Raw genomic sequence first — 15976 nt, 5'->3', positions numbered from 1 at the left:
TCCCCTCTGTACTCCTGTCGACCCATGAACACATAGTAGAGCAGACGGCTTGTTTAGTTTTGTTTTTTTTTAGAAAAACCAAGTGTCTTTATTCCTGAATAGTTTAGTATGGCGGTGGGGGCCGGAGCCCCCTCGAGAGAGCCCTGGAGCCGAGGGACTCGGCCTGGAGGCCAGTTGGGGGAGCAGAGGGTGCCAGGATGGGCCCCTCCGCAGTCTGGGTCCTGCAGGGACGGCGATCAGGCCAACGGTCTGGACGAGGGGACCCCAGAGTCCCCGACCCGGTGCACTCCAATCATGGGGAGGACGCCGCTCGGCTCGGGGCGCCTCTGCTGCGGCTCCCCAGGGGTCGGCGCCGCGTCCCAGGCGAGACCCTGGGGATCCCGCCCCTGGCTGGCTGTTTGGCCGCGTAGACACTTCGGGCGGGTGGGACCCGGTCCCCCCGGCTTCCCCACCCCGCCGTCTACGCCTGTTCGAGCTCCAGGTCTCCGTAGAGCAGGGCTCCGCTGAAAATGGTGAGCGGTTCCTCCGAGTGCGCCAGCTGCCCCATGACCAGGTCGATGCAGACCGTGTCCCCGACCTGCAGCGGCAGGATGAGGCTGAACACGCCTAGGGCGCCCGGGCTAGGCTGGCTCTCGGCCACCGGCTTATTCTCCAGGCCCTCGGGCTCGTAGCCACCGGAGTCTATGCGGGCCACGCCCAGGTTGGAGCGGGACAGCACGGCCTCCACCTTCTCGTGCCGGTGCCCCGTCAGCACTGCACTCAGCAAGTAGCGCCCGGCCAGTGGCGCCGTGAACACGCCTGGGGACAAGAGTGACAGTGAAGAGAGGGACAGGTGGCAGGGGCCGGGAAGGCGTCCGGGAGCCCTTCCAGAACTGTACTACGGAGGGACCCTCTGGGTCTTTTCTACCTCTATTCTACCAGGACCTGAGCTCCACAGGCGGCAGGGAAGTCGGTGTTTTTGTTCATTTCTGCACCCCCAGCACTTGAGGACAGTGCCTGGGCAATAGCAGGCCCCCAGAAAGAGCTGTGGAAGGATAGGCTCTTCCCCTCCCCGCCCACCCCTCAATCCAAGTTGTGGTGAGAAGGAATAAATGAAGGCGAGAACAGGGTCTCCCCAAATCAGAGAATGAAAGGATCCAGCTTGTCTGAAAGGGCAAGAATGGGGATATGTCACCGCATAGCCTCCCCGATCCCCCCAGTGCCCAGCTGCCCACTTCCAGGCTTACCAGTCTCTGGATCGTAGTAGCCCCCATCATTGAGCAGGACTCTGTCGAAGGGCACTGTCCCTGGTTCAGACCGGGGCAAGCTCAGGGCAGCTGAAAAGGCTACCCGGGGCACGGAGGCTGCTGGTGCCCCCTCGGGTCCTGGGGTGGGGGGAGGGTGTCAGAGTGGATGCTCAGTGCAGCCCCCTTCTACTCCTCAGTCTCCACCCCCCCAGGGCTGCCTGAGGCCCTCTGTCCTCCAAATCCTGGTTCAGGTCCCCTCCCTCCAGCACTGAATGAGGGGAACTTACCCTGTTCACCTTGGGGACCTGTGGGGAGAGAAAAGGGAGCAGTGAGAACTAGGGCAGCTCTCGCTGAGTCACTCAGCAAACACCTGCTTTCCCACTGTGCCAGGTGCTCTGCAGACCCCCAAAGCAGAAATGGGGGAGACAGATGGGATCTGTTCTCTTTAACCTTGTAGGCTCAGCCACAGTCTTCAACACAGCAGGAAGGCCACCCACAGTCAACTGGCCAGCACACTGACTATCCTATCTCCTAGTTACTTTCCTAGTCAATGCCAGCCATGTAGGTGCCCCAGTTCCCTACCCTTTTCCCCCTTCTCTGTCAAGTTCAGAGTAGGAAGTCAAGCCCAGGGCTGCCCAGGGGGATGGCAGCCCTGGCTGCTGCAAGGATCTCAGCCCGCTCACCTGGTGGCCCCATGGGCCCCTTTTGTCCATCCTTGCCTGGAGCTCCTGGAGGCCCAGCAGGGCCAGGGGGTCCCTGCATCCCAGGAGGCCCTGGCGGCCCAGCCTCACCTGCAGGCCCTACGGTGACAAAACTAGGTTGGAGGAGAGCCATAAAAACAAGTTTCCAAAAGACAAGGAAGGTGGTAGATCCAGGGACAGGGTGATGGGGCCCCTTGCTGCCCACGCTGGGTACCTAGGTGGCAGAGCAGCACCCCACCTCCACCCACAGGCCTGTCTGAGCCATCAAGGAGGGTGGGGAGCTGGGACCTTGAGTCATCTCTTGTGCACAAGCCAAGCCCAGGGACAGCGGTGGGTATGCGATTCATGTAGAGCAGAGCAAAGAGGAAGTAAACGAGGTTAAGGCTAGGCTGTTGTAGGGTCAGGGGAGGAGAAAGAGAAGACTGGAAAAAGGTCCTGCCCCGCAGCCCCCGCCCCAGTGCCTCCTCTTGCCCGCTCACCGGTGAGGTCCTTCAGACTGAGCTGGTGAAGCTGGTCCTCCAGCAGCAGCAGGGAGCTATTAAGGGTACCCAGCCGCTTGCCCAGGCCGGCCTGCCCCTCCAGCAGCTTCTCCAGCAAGGCTGCCTGTGTCTGGCTGGTGCTGTTGGTTTCCCGTAGCCCAGCCCAGAGCCCAGCCACGTGTCTGGAAAGGCCTTCACGCAGGCCCTGCAGTCCCCCGGCCACCGTGTCCAGCCGCTCACAGACTCCCTCCAGGCGGCCCAGTCGCCCCTCCAGGCTGGGGCACTGGCCGGCCTGTGCCTGTCCCTCCTCCAGGCCTCGGAAGCGCTCCTCACTCTCTGTGGCGTGCTCTGTGGCCTCCTGTTGCAGCCTATTGATCTCAGAGATGATTCGGTCCTTGGTGGCTCCCAGGTCAGCCAGATCAGCACCCTGGCCCTCCACGGTGGTCTGCAGCTCATGCAGTGAGTCATTGAGGGAGCTGAAGGTGAGAATGACCTCAGAGAGCTCTCCTTGCAGGGCCTGGAGGGCTGAGCCTGAGCTGCCCCCGAACACACTGAAGCCATCCAGCGGCCCACGGCTGGGTCCCCCGACCCCAGGGCCGGCCCCAGGGCCCCGGGGAGGTAACAGCGGGCAGGAGCAGCGCTCCACGCCATCCCGCAGGCGGCCGAGTTCCTCTTGGACACCTCCACAGGCGCCACAGCCCTCCTCCCCCCGGGCCTGCAACAGCCCCTCCAGTTGGCCCAGCCGTGCCGCTGTGAGGTTCAGCTGTAGTGCGAACTCTGCAGCCGTCTCGCCCAGCGCATCGACACGACCATGGAGCAGGCCCACCGCCCCTTGCAGTTGCTCCAGCGTGGTCTGCTGGGCCTCCCCAGCTGCTCCCAGCTTGTGCAGGTCTGAGCCCACCAGCCTCAGCTGTCCCTCACTGTCCAGCACCCTGCGCTCCAAGGCACTGAGGATCTCCCTGACCTGGGAGTCCTGCTCCCCGGGGGCCCCAGAGCAGAGCTGCCCACATGCCTGCACTGCCCCTGCCACTTGCTCTTCCAGCTGATTCAGCCGCCCCCCAAGCTCCCCGCTCACATTGGCCAGCCACCCCTCCAGCTTCTCTAGTCTGCCCCGGGCAGCAGGCAGCCAGTGGCCCAGCCCCCCAGGACGCCCCGGCCAGCCCTCCTCCTGTTCCTCCGAGGGGCCCAAGGTAGAGTTGAATCGGTCCTCCAGGCGGGAGAGGCGGGATGCTAAGCTGGTGTAGCCTGGTGGGTGGCCGCCCTGCCCAGATGCTCCTCCCAGGTGGGTGCCTCGCCGCCCGCTCAGCACTGTCACCGAGCCAGCCACAACATCCAGCCTCCGCTCCAGCTCGGCCAGTCGCCGGCCCAGCTCTGGAGGGCAGCATTCCTGAGGGGCCCAGCGGCCCAGGGTCTGCCCCGCAAGGTGCCGCTGTCGCTCTTCCACGGAGGCCAGTAGCTTCTCCAGTGCGCGCAGCCGCTCCCTGTCTTGCTGCTGCTGCCGTCGAAAGCCATCCAGCCCCGCCAGGCACACGGAGCACGACTCCTGCAGCCGCTGCTCCAGCTCCCGCAGCAGCTCCTCGCTGTGGCCGGGAGGGGCCGGGGTCGGGTCCGGAGCCCTGACGCTGCCGCCGCTGTGATGGTTATTCAGATGGCCTAGCTCCTGGTCGTGGGTGGAGACGCGGTTGTCCAGGAGTTGCAGCTGCTGCTGGATCTCATTGAGGGTTTCATGCACACCCGGGCGGGCCGCTGCATCTGCCGGCTGCTGCCTCCCATTAAAGGCTGTCTCCACAGCTCTCTGGACGTCTTCCGTCAGGCGCCCGCTCAGTCCCTGCAGGACACCCCGAAGGCCCTGCAGCTCCTTTGTCAGGCTCTGCACCTGCTCTTCCAGCTGCTGGACCTTCTCGGACTCCCCAGGACCTGGTAGAAAAGGGGAGGGATAAGGCTGAGGGACTGGACCGCAGAGTTCAGTGCCTACCTCCTAGGGACCTTCTCTCCCCAGCTCCAGTGAGAGGGCAGAGGTCCCAGCTGATTTGGCCATTCCTTAGCTGGGTGACCTGGGCAAGAAAAGATGGAAAGAAAGAAAAAGCAAAACAAAATCCCAAAAAAGAAAAGATGGAAAGAAACTCCATTCACTGAATGCCTCTAAGTCAAATATGCACCATGGCTCCCTCCCCTTTATAACAACTGCATTGCACAAATATCATTGTGTGTTTTAGTCACTCAGTCATGTCCAATTCTTTGAGACCCCATGGACTGTAGCTCGCCAGGCTACTCTGTGCATGGGATTCTCCAGGCAAGAATACTGGAGTGGATTGCCATTTCCTCCTCCAGGGGATCTTCCCAAAGCAGGAATCAAACCCAGGTCTCCCTCATTGCAGGCAGATTCTTTACCATCTGAGCCACCAGGGAAGCCCATTAGCTCTTCCCATTTGATAGACTGGGAGATAGAGGACCAGAGAGGTTAATTAACTGGGCCATGAATTACAAGTTTAATATGGTTCCATCATCCAGAATGCCTCCTAACTTTATGGAAACTGTTTCTGCAGCTGAAAAAAAGGAACTGACAATACATCGCTTCCGCAGGGTGAGTGAGGGAGGTCCCTCTCCACACCACCACAGGGACAAACACAACTCCAAGGCAAGCTGCAGGGGATCTGGCTGGGTGTTGGAAGAGTCAGTCAGCAGTTCCTGTTTCCATAATTGCAGCACGGCTATCTTCCTGGCAGGCAACACAGCACATCCGCAGTGCTGGGCAACGGGGACTGCTGCATTCTGGGACCTGCAGTCTCTAGAGGCCACTGGGGCGCCTGGGACCTGTAGTCAGCTGCAGTGCATGCTAGGACTTGTAGTCCCAAGTGTCTATCCCGTTGGACCAAGCTTCTCCAAGGAATTCCCCCTTCCTCCCGCAGCTGTTCCCAACTAGGAAGTATCTTGGCCACACGTGGGCGTGTGCGAGCACATTCTCTTTCTCTGCCTTCCTTTTCTCTGGGTCTCAATCTCTCTTCTCTCACACACTCACACACACATACACACACCCACACACACAGACATTCTCTCTCTCTCTCTTGCTCTCAAGTGTGGAAAGGAACCTCAGGGATCTCATTAACTATCTTCTGTTCTCCGTACTACCCCCCACCCCCGAGCCCCCAGCCCTGTCCTGGAGCAGGGGTCTCCCCATAGCAGCCTGGCCCCATGCTTTTCCCCATCATTGTCTCCATTCCTCTCCCCAGCAACTCCCATACTCACCTTCCCCTCCCAGTCCACTCAGGTGGCTGCCTGCACTGGAGCCGGAGAGGTTGGGGCGGGCGGGCTGGGGCCGGGGCCGCGGTGTGGTGGGTGCGGGGCCCAGCGCTGGAGCAGGGCCCTCTGCACAGTCATCACCCCCGTACCCCTGGCAGCACCTCCATTCCATATCTGTCACCGTTTTGTAGGCCACACGGTAGCGAGGACGGAGGAAGCTGCGGTACCTAGGAGAGGCGGAGGGAGGCCCCTTACTCCTCCTGTACTGTCAGTGATCCTGGCCCCTGTCCTCAGAGATGGGCCGCTGTTAGTGGGCTAGGTCTGTCCCTCAGGCTGGGTTCCCCTTACTGACCAGCATGTGGCCTTGCTCAGTTGACAGTTGTCAGCCAGTTGGCCAAAGGCCAAATCCCTATTCTTCCTCCCCTTGTCCTGTGCTGGAGCTTTGAACTCCTCTCCTTGAATGTGGCCAGGCCCAAGGCTGGCAGGGTGGTCCAAGTGAGTTTGCCCTCGGTATCCCACCAGCCAAAGAGTTGCCTCAGCATCTCCTCAAATGGCTCTCAACGAAGCCCCTGGTCCTGCCCCTGGCTACCTGCTTTGTACAGATCCCCCAGGTTGGCGGCCCGAGCCCAGCCCCCACCAAGTACCCATCCTCACATGATGCTGCGGGAACACTGGGGCTGGCCCCAGCCACAGGGCTGGTAGTCGGGCTTGATGAAGGTCTCCACTCCATCCTCAAGGACACAGCTCACTGTCCGGGTCACCACATAGGCACACCAGTTCCTGCAGGCACAACCCCACCTGGGTCCCAGCGCCAGAAACACACATCCCGTGGGGAGGCCTAGGGGCTACCAGAGGGGCTAAGGGAGGGTCACAAGATAAAGGGCCTCTGGGGACCAGGGGGAGCCAGGGCTTTGGCAGGGACAGCTCCCCCCACCCTACCCCCACACCTTCCCTGTAGTAGGAGGCGATAAAGACTTTTCAAGATGGGAACAGGAGGCCCAGAAGGCAAAACCACAACTACGGGATGTTGATCCTCATGGCTGGGGCGCCTGGGGAGCGTCTGAATTCACGCATTCATTCATGTCCCTTTCTGTCTCAACCCCCAGCTTGGCGTAGCCTGCGTGAGCTGGCTGGCCGGGTTCCCTGGTGATCCCCTGGCTTCTCCTCACCCCTCAGGGGAGTGGTCGGAGCAGGCAGGGGTCCAGCTCAGGGTTAAGGAGAGAATAAGCCATTGATGTGCCCTGCCCGCCCTAGGCCTCTGAGTTCTACACTCTTGGTCCCCCCTCTGCACCCCCACCAAAACCAGCCTCCAGTCCATGTCTGCTGGAGAAAGGAAAGGAGCGGAGAAGTGGTGTGGGAAGCGTGGGTTACTGCATGGGGCTGAGGGAGCCCTAGCATGGGATGAGGGGTCTGCTGAGACTCCCAGGCTGGTGTGGGCTGGCAGTGACAGGAAGGCCTGGCCTGTGGCTCTCAGGATGGTTTCCCTGGGCACCTAACGTGGAAGTGATTCCCCCTGAGGTTAGATGGGGGTGAGGGGGTACCTATCTACTCCAGGGGGCCCTGAAGGAAGGCGGGCATGCGAAGAGCCACCTGGTGGATGGGTTTCCTCTTCCCCCTTCCTTTGCCCCAGTGTGGACAGCCCAGAAGAATGTATCCGGGGCCAGGGGCCAGGACACCCACCCTCCCACCTACCTCCAGTCTTGGGCTGAGACCGACTCCTACCTGTGGCGGCTGGCAGGTCGGGGGGCACTCTGGGCCTGGGTGCCCCCAGAGCTGAGGGCCCCGCCACTCCCAGTGTAGAGGCTGTAGCCGCGAGGAGGATAGCTGGCTGCCCCCACAGCGGTGGTCAGCAGGCAGCAGAGGTAGCAGCTCCAGAGGGTTCCGGGGGCCATGGTGGGGGCGCTCCTCGGTGGCCCTCAGAGGCACATCCTGGCCTGACCACTGGCGCCTCTGACTGGAGCGAGGGTGGGGGGGATGCCGCTGCTCTGAGGGACAGCAGGTCCTGTCCCCAGCTTCCTGCCGGCAGCCCCCAGCCACACGCCTCCTCCTTGGCTGCCTGGCCTGACCCCTCTCCCCCTTCTCTTTCCTCCTCAGGCTCCTGTCTGTCCCTCCTTCGATTCCTTCCGCTCTCCTCTTCTCCACTTCTGAGGGGAGTTTGTTCTCTGTGCCCCCCCCACACCCCGGCCTCCTGCGCCTGGTCCCTGGCCCTCTCAGATGCCGCCTCCTGGGCCTCCACCCCTTCGCTCCATCTGGCCCTCCTCTGGTCTCTGCTGTCGGTTTTCCCCAGTGACCAGATCCTGGGGGTGACAGGGCTTTGCCCCTGTGGCTGCTCAGAGGCGCAAGAGTGGCTGTGGGGCGGGCCCTGGCCTCCCGCCTCTCTCTCTCCCTCACTCCCCTCCCTTCCCCCCCTGTCTGGCTGGCGGTCCAGCCTCCCCCTTCCTCCCCCCACCTCTCCAACCATCGTGCGCCACATCTGCTTCTTGTTAACTCCGGGAAAGAGAGAGAGAAAAAAAAAAGGAAAAACAGAGAAATGTGGAGTTGCCGCCGGGCTTGGGGCCAGCCTCTCAGACAGGCCACATGGAGCACAGCCGGGGCCAGAGCTGGGGAGGAGGCCCAGGGCTGGTCGTTTAGACGGGAAACGGGAGCTGGAGCCACAGCTCTCCTGGGGCCAGGGCAGGGCCCCCCTGGGAGAGGAGACCTAGGAGAGGTGGAGAGGAGAGCCGTAAAAGGGAGAATGAACTTGCAGGGGCTCAACACAACCGCCACTCACCATCTAGTCCAGCTGCCTCCTTTTATAGATGTGACAATTGAGGCCCAGAGTGGGAAAGTAACTAGTCCAAGGTAACACAGCAAGTCGAGAGCATGGCTCAGATTAGAATCTAAATAGTACCCAGGTCAGTGGCTTGGGAGGAAAGAGGAGAGGAGCAAAAGCTACTGGACCATGGAGCAAAAGGAGAAGGACTCCACTGAGGTCAGCAGGAAATTCAGAGAAGCCAGAGGAAGAAAGGAGTCTGGCAATGGAGAGCAGCTTCTATCAGGAATGGAGAGGACATGGGCAAGAGGAGAAAGACTTCATACTCCTAAGGCCAAGTGATCATAGGTGTCAGGCTTGTCTTGGTGAAAGCCATGAGTGGGGGAGGGGAGGCAGGGAGATGAGTTGGGCCCTATCTGTTTAGCCTGAAGGAAGTCACTCCCTACCCTGGAGCCAAGTCTGATAGCTTCTGAGGCAGGCAAGGAAGTTGACTCAACCACCAGCCTGTCCGGCAGGCTTCTCATGAGATGTCCGAATCTGTCAGCTGGCCCCCCTCACCATCTGGCCCTCAGCATTGGGTTCTGTCCAGGTCTCCCTGCATGGTGGGTCACTTGGGAGACAGAGGCAGAAGTACTAAACTGAAAGCAGGCCAGAGTGTGGGTTGTGGGTGCTGACGAGGTGCCCAGGGAGCAAAGGCCCACAAAGGACTCAGTAAGGAGCAGCTGGTCCTGTTGGGGGACAGGACACAAGAGAGAACGAACACAGGCTGGACGGACAGAAGGCCAGGGGGCCAGAGAGGTGGATGCTGTGCTCCAGTTAAGAGGAGGAGAAAGACAGCTGACTGCTGCGGGGAGTCAGAGAAGAGCTGTTAGAAGAAAGAGAACCTGATCCGTGTTGGAGGGAAAAGTGAACCACAGAGACAAGGGGAGGGGAGAGATTTCAGGTTGGCAAAAGCGGTCTGTCTCAGTTTCTTCATCTGTAACATGGGAATAATAGTACTCCCCTCCTTCCTAGGTATGTGAGGATTCAGTTAATCCATGTAAAGCATCTGGAATAGTGCCTGACATGTGGTAAATGCTACATAAGTGTTAGCTCTTCTCTGTGTCAGAAAGTCGATTGCGGAAAAAATCAGAGAGAGGCTCAGAAGACTGGTTAAGAGTTTGGGTTACAAGTTTTTAGTATGAGGGCAAATACACACACAGAAAGAAGATATTCTTAGCAAGAGCAATGGACTGGGTGTTAGAGCACAAGAATGCTGGTTCCAGCTTCTTCTCTAAGTAGTGTTATCACTTTGAACAAATCCCCTGACTCCACTGGGGGTCTGCTGTCTGTCTGTCATCTCAGGTCCCTTCCAAATTCTACGTTGCAAAGAGATGCCAGCCTGGGAGAGCAGGTTGTGGCTGCTTGGTGAGTGCCTGGGGAATGAGGGACCAGATGAAGAGAGAAGATTCCAGGGTTTGAGCCAGGATGGGAAAGTTGAGAAGAGGAGCTGGTTTGAAGGGAAGAAAGATGATCTTAGTTTGGGCATTCCAAGTTTAAGAGGAGAGTAACCAGGCTATGAACTTCCCAGTGGTCATGTATGGTTGTGAGAGCTGGACTGTAATGAAGGCAAAACACTTTGGTGTTCTTTGGAATTGATGCCTTTGAACTGTGGTGCTGAAGACTCCTGAAAGTACCTTGGATAGCAAGGGGATCAAACCAGTCAATCTTAAGGGAGATCAACCCTGAATAGTCAATGGAAGGACTGATGCTGAAGCTGAAGCTCTAGTATTTTGGTCATCTGATGTGAACAGACAACTCATTGGAAAAGTCCCTGATGCTGGGAAAGATCAAGGGCAGAAGGAGAGGAGGGCTTCAGAGGATGAGATGGCTGGACAGCATCACTGATGCAATGAACATGAACTTGAGCAAATTCCGGGGGTGAGGGACACGGAGGCTTGGCATGCTGCAGTCCATGGGGTCACAAAGAATCAAACATGACTGGGCAACTGAACAACAACAACACATCTGGATGGAAATAAACATCCAAAGGAGATGGTTAGCAAAGTGGGTCTTGATTCTGAGAATCATTTGCAGGGCAATAGTTGGAAACTATGAGAATGGGTAGGGCTTCCCAGGTGGAGCTGATGGTAAAGAACCCATCTACCAATGCAAGAGACATAAGAGACATGGTTCGATCCCTGGGTGGGGAAGATACCCTAGAGGATGGCATGGCAACCCTCCAGTATTCTTGCCTGGAGAATGTCATGGACAGAGAAGCCTGGTGCATTACAGTCCAAGAAGTTGCAAAAAGTCAGACACGACTGACGCGACTTAGCACACACATGAGAATGGGTGCCACCATGTCAATGTGACTCTGAATGATGCACCCTTGGGTCCTATGGCCCAGAATACGATCCTGAAGACTGGCAGAAATGTTGCCAAAAAGACACGATGGTGAAAGCAAATACTGGAACCATTGGAAATGGAAATTTGTGGCTGTTCCTTAGAGGTGAGGGGCCCAAACCTAGGGAGACTTGAAGGAAATGATCTCTAGGAAGGTCCTGATTTCAAAGTCACTTTTACTGGGAGGCTGCGGCTTTGTCCCTGGTCTCCGCATAAGTTCTAGGCCCTGGCTCTGGCCCTGGTAGGAAGCCAACTTGCTTCCCTTCAGCAGCCGCCGGCAACCTGAAGTCATCCCAGCCATCTTGTTACTACCCAGTTGTCACCGATGCCTTTGCCTGACCCCTCAAGTTAAAAAATCTGTTGTATCTTAAGTGTGTCAAGTTAAAAATGCTGGCTTTGAGATATAATGGCAGTAGGTTGCATTTTGTTTAGTCCTGTAATTAGGAGCCAAAATCTAGGGACTGACATGAATGTTTATGAGATCGAAAAGAAATCAGTGGCTCTGGGTTCACTGCCGGGGGGGGGGGCAGGGGGACAATTCCTGGGTTCACTGGGGAGGCCTGAGGGGTTGGACAAGCCGGCTGCACCGGAGACTAAGTTTTCAGGGAAGGCAGTGGCGGCAGTGGTGGTATTGATAGGCAGCCATAAATTTCCAGAGACTGGCAAGAGAATTCTTGAGACCAAAAAAGGCTAAGCGTCCCTGGGGCAGTAGGACAAGGTCTATTTTATAACCACTCCAAGATAGGAAATTGCCAAAGGTCTAGTGCCAATGGGAAATCTTGGCTACAGCAGGGGACTAACTCATTCAGTCAACCATCACTGACAGCGGTGAGCTCCTACATCAGGGCCAGGACAAACAGGGGCATGGGCAGTAAGGAGCGTTTTATGGCTACCCGCCCTCTGTCCGAAGACTGAATGGTGGGAGGAAAAAAGGGGGAATAATATGAACTGGGCCTTTGGTCATACAAATCCAGAGGGGAATTCCAGCTTGTAGGGACTCTTAGGCAAAGGTTCACTCTGGCACAATTACACACATTTACCTTTTCCTTCCAACCCTTCCCACAGGTGTCATATTTAGGAGCCAACCTCCCTGGACTCGGAACCCAGTCCTCTTTTCCAGGTCTTGTTGCTTTTTCACTCCTGAGCCTAATCCTGACCATGACTTCTTGAAAATGTCACATTAATCACAGAGACATAGCTCCACATTTCCCCACTCTTTGTCCCCCCCATCCTCTCTCTCCCCTAATTCCCCCCAGGATAAGGCTTCACCTGACTCAGTTCCCTCATGCTTTTTCACCCAAGATTTTTTCAAGATTTGTTAGTTCCTAGCTTAGTCCTGGGCTTCCCAGGTGGTGCTAGTGGTAGAGAACCCACCTATGCAGGAGACATAAGAGATGTGGGTTTGATCCCTCGGTCGGGAAGATTTCCTGGAGGAGGGCATGGCAACCCACTCCAGTATTCTTGCCTGGAGAATCCCACGGACAGAGGAGCCTGGCGGGCTACTCTCCATAGCCTCTCAAAGAGTTGAACACGACTAAAGTGACTTAGCACGCATGCACAGCTTAGTCCTAGAGACCATTCTTATTTTATTTATGTATTTTTTGCTGCATTGGATCTTTGTTGCTACACTCGGGCTTTCTCTAGTTGCGGTAGGCAGAGGTTACTCTTTGTTGTGGTGTGAGGGTTTCTTGTTGTGGTGGCTTCTTAAGGTTACGGAGCACGGGTTCTAGGTGTGTGGGCTTCAGTAGTTGCAGCACACAAGCTCAGTAACTGTGGCACGCAGGCTTAGTTGCCCTGCAGCATGTGAAATCTTACCAGACCAGGGATTGAACCCATGTCCCCTACACTGGCAGGCAGATTCTTAACCAGTGGACCACCAGGGAAGTCCCTGGAGATCATTTTTAACTTGGTTAAAAAGTTCGTCCAGGCACTAAGCCAACTGACCCATTCAAGGCTGATTAAGACTCGCTGAACTAGGCACAGGAAGTTCTGGGAGGTGAAGGACATTTCTGGATGATTATAAAAAACAAAGCCTATTCCGCTTGTCCCTGACCCTAGGCCAATCTACTGGGTCTGCTATCTGACAGGGAGTATGGAACAGAGGAGCAGGAATCAGGGGACACTGTCTTTAGCCATTTGTAGAAATTTGGTCAAATCAATTACCTTCTGGGCTCCAGTTTCCTGCCTCGTAAAATGACCTTGAAGGCCCCCTTCAGCTCTGAGAGTCTAGTTTACTTTACACCCGGGTCAGCTGGTTTTTTAGGACAGCCTTGAGAAGCTGAAGCACTTCCAAGGTCTTCCCTCATGTTCTTTACAGTCTAGAAAGTGTACTTTCTAGGATCTAGTTCTGTTTCAACAGTAGATCTAAATGTTAGGCTGCACTTGGATCTGCTTTAAATTTCCAGGAGATGCAAAGCATAACGTGTGTAATCCCTTAAGACCCAGACCCTCATTCTCCCAGAGCAGAGATGGGAACAGACTGCTCACTGAGGGACACGTGAGGGAGTGAGTACACGGCTGGGTTTCACTTTGTTATGTGCAGGGAACATGCGCTTGGGATTCTAAATAGGAAACTTCTGGGAAATACTGGGTGGGGGCTGGGTGATGAGGTAGGGGAGGCCGGGGAAATACAGACCGCTAAAGGCAGAGATGGAGTTTAGGAGTCACTGGGCTGGAGCATGGGGGACAAACTGCTGATGGTCCCAAGTCAGGGAAGCCCACTCCCGGCTAATGAGTGCACCCTTATTAGCTCGTTGTGCACACAGGGAGCGAGTCAGCCCCCTCACCCAGCTGTTCCAGCCCCATAGCAGCTCCCGTAGTTTTCTTTGGCTCAGAGAACCAGAGGCGTCCCCTGAGCCCTGGCCCCCCTCTACCGCAAAGCAACTGGCTTCCATTACCCCTGACAGCTCCAGAGCAACAGCCCAGCCCCCGGCCCCAGCCTGGCTTAGTGCCGTTCCCTTTTATGGTGAAGCTGAGGGAAAGCAAGAAGTGAGGGGGAGTAGGTTTGGGCTGGGCAGAGGGTTGTAAAGCCCCGGGCTGCCTCTCCCCTCACGAGAGACCCTCGGACATCTACCCACTGTCATCTTTTTTTCTCCTGGGAGGCCCACTCTGCTTACCACCCACACGACCCCTTTTGCCGCTCCCAGCCCTTCCTCCTTTCCCCCCTCCCTGACATCCGGGGGGTGATTTCCCACTTGGCCCAAGTCCCACGGTTTGGGTTTTGATTCCAGGAGGGTCCGCCCTATTTCCGACGCCCACCTCTTGGGGTGGGATGGAGGGAGGGAGTCCCACTAAGGGAGGCACCGGTCAGATCACAGGCAGGATCGTTCTATTTGGCGCATGTGGGGCAGAAAGGCTGGCGCGCCAAGGAGAGGGACCCGGCCGCCCCACTCCAGTTCCCATTCTACACCGCCTCTCATCCCTCTCTCCGCCGCCCGGGACAGGGAGGGGACCCTGAGGGCAGGGCGCAAAGGAAGCACCTGGCCGGGCCGGGAAGCGAAGGATGGGCGGCAGCGCGGGGGCCCAGGACAGGAGAGTGGGGGGGCACCGTCTAGGCTCAGGCCGAGCTCCTCGCCCGGCCCCGCCGCCGCACCCTCTCTCTAGCCCACTCCTTAGCTCCAGCGAGGTTGCCCTAGGGCCGCTAACCGCGTTCGGGGAAGCGCCAGCTGCAGTCAGCTGCCCAGCGCGGCGTCCGGAGCGCGCGTCCGCCCCGCGACCCAAACGGCAGCCCCTCCCTCTACGGCCCGACCCAAGACCCAGCCCCTCGCGAGCGCGCCGCGGGAGCAGGCGAGACGCTGAAGCTAGAGAGCCCTTACCGGCAGAGCCTCACAACCGGAAATGCCTGGTTTGGAGTAGAATTGGCGCTGCAAACTTCCGGTTCAGGTTTCCTACCTCAAGATAGACCCCAGACCGCGTCGGAACCGAGCCCAGCTGATCAGGTAAGAGGTACGCAGGCGCGATCCCAGACCCATAGGCGGTGACTGGACCAGGGGGAGCAAGAACGGGTCCTGGTTTGGGTGAGGAGTGCGCTGGTCCGCGGCTCAGGCGCTCCTCTTCTCCTCAGCATGATCACGGACGTGCAGCTCGCCATCTTCGCCAACATGCTGGGCGTGTCGCTCTTCCTGCTTGTCGTTCTCTATCACTACGTGGCCGTCAACAATCCCAAGAAGCAGGAATGAGAGTGGCGCTTTCTCTGCCCCAGGTAACGGTGCGGGGCTGTAGCGCGTAGCCCCTGGAGAGTGAGCGGGAAGGCCGCGCCAGGGCCTTCAGGGTTCGAGACTTCAAACCGGAACGTGTTGGGCCAAGCATGATACAGTCCAGAACTGGGCCCCTTTATCCACACAAAGTAGCGAGTGCCCTACCCCCTTCCCCCTTAAACTGCTCCCTGCTAGAACGGGGTGGGTACTGTCAACTCAGTCCCCATCTTCATGTGGTTCCCAATTTCCAAATTGATAGTATGGGTGCAAGGAGGTACTGACACCCTAAGGAATAAAGGTAATGACGATGCCATCCAAGTATGAAGATTTGGGCCCTTCACTTAAAATAGTCCTTACTTTTCCAAGGTTGTTAGGTCTTTATTTAGGCATAATTTTTTTGTGAGGGGTTGTAGAAATAGAGAATTCTATTTCAGGAGAACAGGGCGCTTATGTTGGGGGTGGCTACTATAGACCTAAGTCATAGATAAGAGTGGGATGGGGGGAGGTTGTATGAAGGGCTTGTAAACCAACCTGTAACAGTGGGTGAGAACTGTAAGGGTGGGAACAAGCTGGATGGGAGTTGATTCTAAAGGATAGCCCCAGAGGAGAGCTGCAGCATTGTCCTTACCTCAGGTCTTTCCCCCTCTTTTCTAGGGTTCCAGGACATAGTCTGAGGCAAGATGGAGGGTGTGAGGGGCCTTCACACTTCACTTCATCCCTTCTACCCATCACAACATACAAAGCAACTACACCTGGATTTTTCCAAACAACTTTTATTTCCTCAAAGTCTTCCTTAACCCTATGGAACAAGAAGCTGCCACTGAATAGGGCCCAGTATAGGGGCAACTTTGTTTTCTACTCCCTCCCCCCAATATAAAAAAATATATATATTTTTTGTGGTCCCAAAATCTTGTGCTGTGGAGGGAGGGAAGGGATGGCAGGTCCCTACTTTGTCCTGTCTCAAGGTAATGCTTTGCAAATGTCTCAGAACAGTGTG

At 57.1% G+C, this 15976-nt stretch overlaps 2 protein-coding genes across 2 annotated transcripts; one reads left to right on the top strand and one right to left on the bottom strand.

Annotated features, from left to right (window-relative positions):
* Positions 1 to 49: 49 nt before the first annotated feature.
* EMILIN1 (elastin microfibril interfacer 1) lies at positions 50 to 7979 on the bottom strand. The gene is made up of 8 exons (XM_065928771.1): positions 7369 to 7979; positions 6301 to 6426; positions 5653 to 5873; positions 2407 to 4323; positions 1910 to 2026; positions 1514 to 1531; positions 1227 to 1364; positions 50 to 798 (listed from the first exon to the last, which is right to left on the bottom strand). The coding sequence occupies exons 1-8, from the start codon at positions 7536 to 7538 to the stop codon at positions 461 to 463; spliced, it is 3045 nt and encodes a 1014-aa protein (XP_065784843.1). The 5' UTR covers positions 7539 to 7979; the 3' UTR covers positions 50 to 460.
* A 6867-nt stretch (positions 7980 to 14846) lies between these two features.
* On the top strand, positions 14847 to 15871 carry OST4 (oligosaccharyltransferase complex subunit 4, non-catalytic). Its single transcript, XM_065928769.1, has 2 exons — positions 14847 to 14984; positions 15634 to 15871. Exon 1 carries the CDS (start codon positions 14848 to 14850, stop codon positions 14959 to 14961), a length of 114 nt encoding a protein of 37 aa, XP_065784841.1. The 5' UTR covers position 14847; the 3' UTR covers positions 14962 to 14984; positions 15634 to 15871.
* The last annotated feature ends 105 nt before the right edge of the window (positions 15872 to 15976 follow it).

Source organism: Muntiacus reevesi, chromosome 3 (assembly GCF_963930625.1).
Source record: "Muntiacus reevesi chromosome 3, mMunRee1.1, whole genome shotgun sequence".
Classification (NCBI taxonomy): Eukaryota; Metazoa; Chordata; class Mammalia; order Artiodactyla; family Cervidae; genus Muntiacus; species Muntiacus reevesi.
Note: the sequence above shows the minus strand (reverse complement) of the source record. Positions and strands in the feature narration are given on the sequence as shown.

Excerpts from the sequence above, each read along its gene's own strand:
- EMILIN1 (XM_065928771.1), bottom strand. The coding sequence starts at position 7,538 with ATGGCCCCCGGAACCCTCTGGAGCTGCTACCTCTGCTGCCTGCTGACC. Across the intron at positions 2,027-2,406 it reads CAGTCTGAAGGACCTCACCG|GGCCTGCAGGTGAGGCTGGG; the intron begins GTGAGCGGGCAA and ends TTGTCACCGTAG. Across the intron at positions 799-1,226 it reads CTACTACGATCCAGAGACTG|GCGTGTTCACGGCGCCACTG; the intron begins GTAAGCCTGGAA and ends TCTTGTCCCCAG.
- OST4 (XM_065928769.1), top strand. The coding sequence starts at position 14,848 with ATGATCACGGACGTGCAGCTCGCCATCTTCGCCAACATGCTGGGCGTG.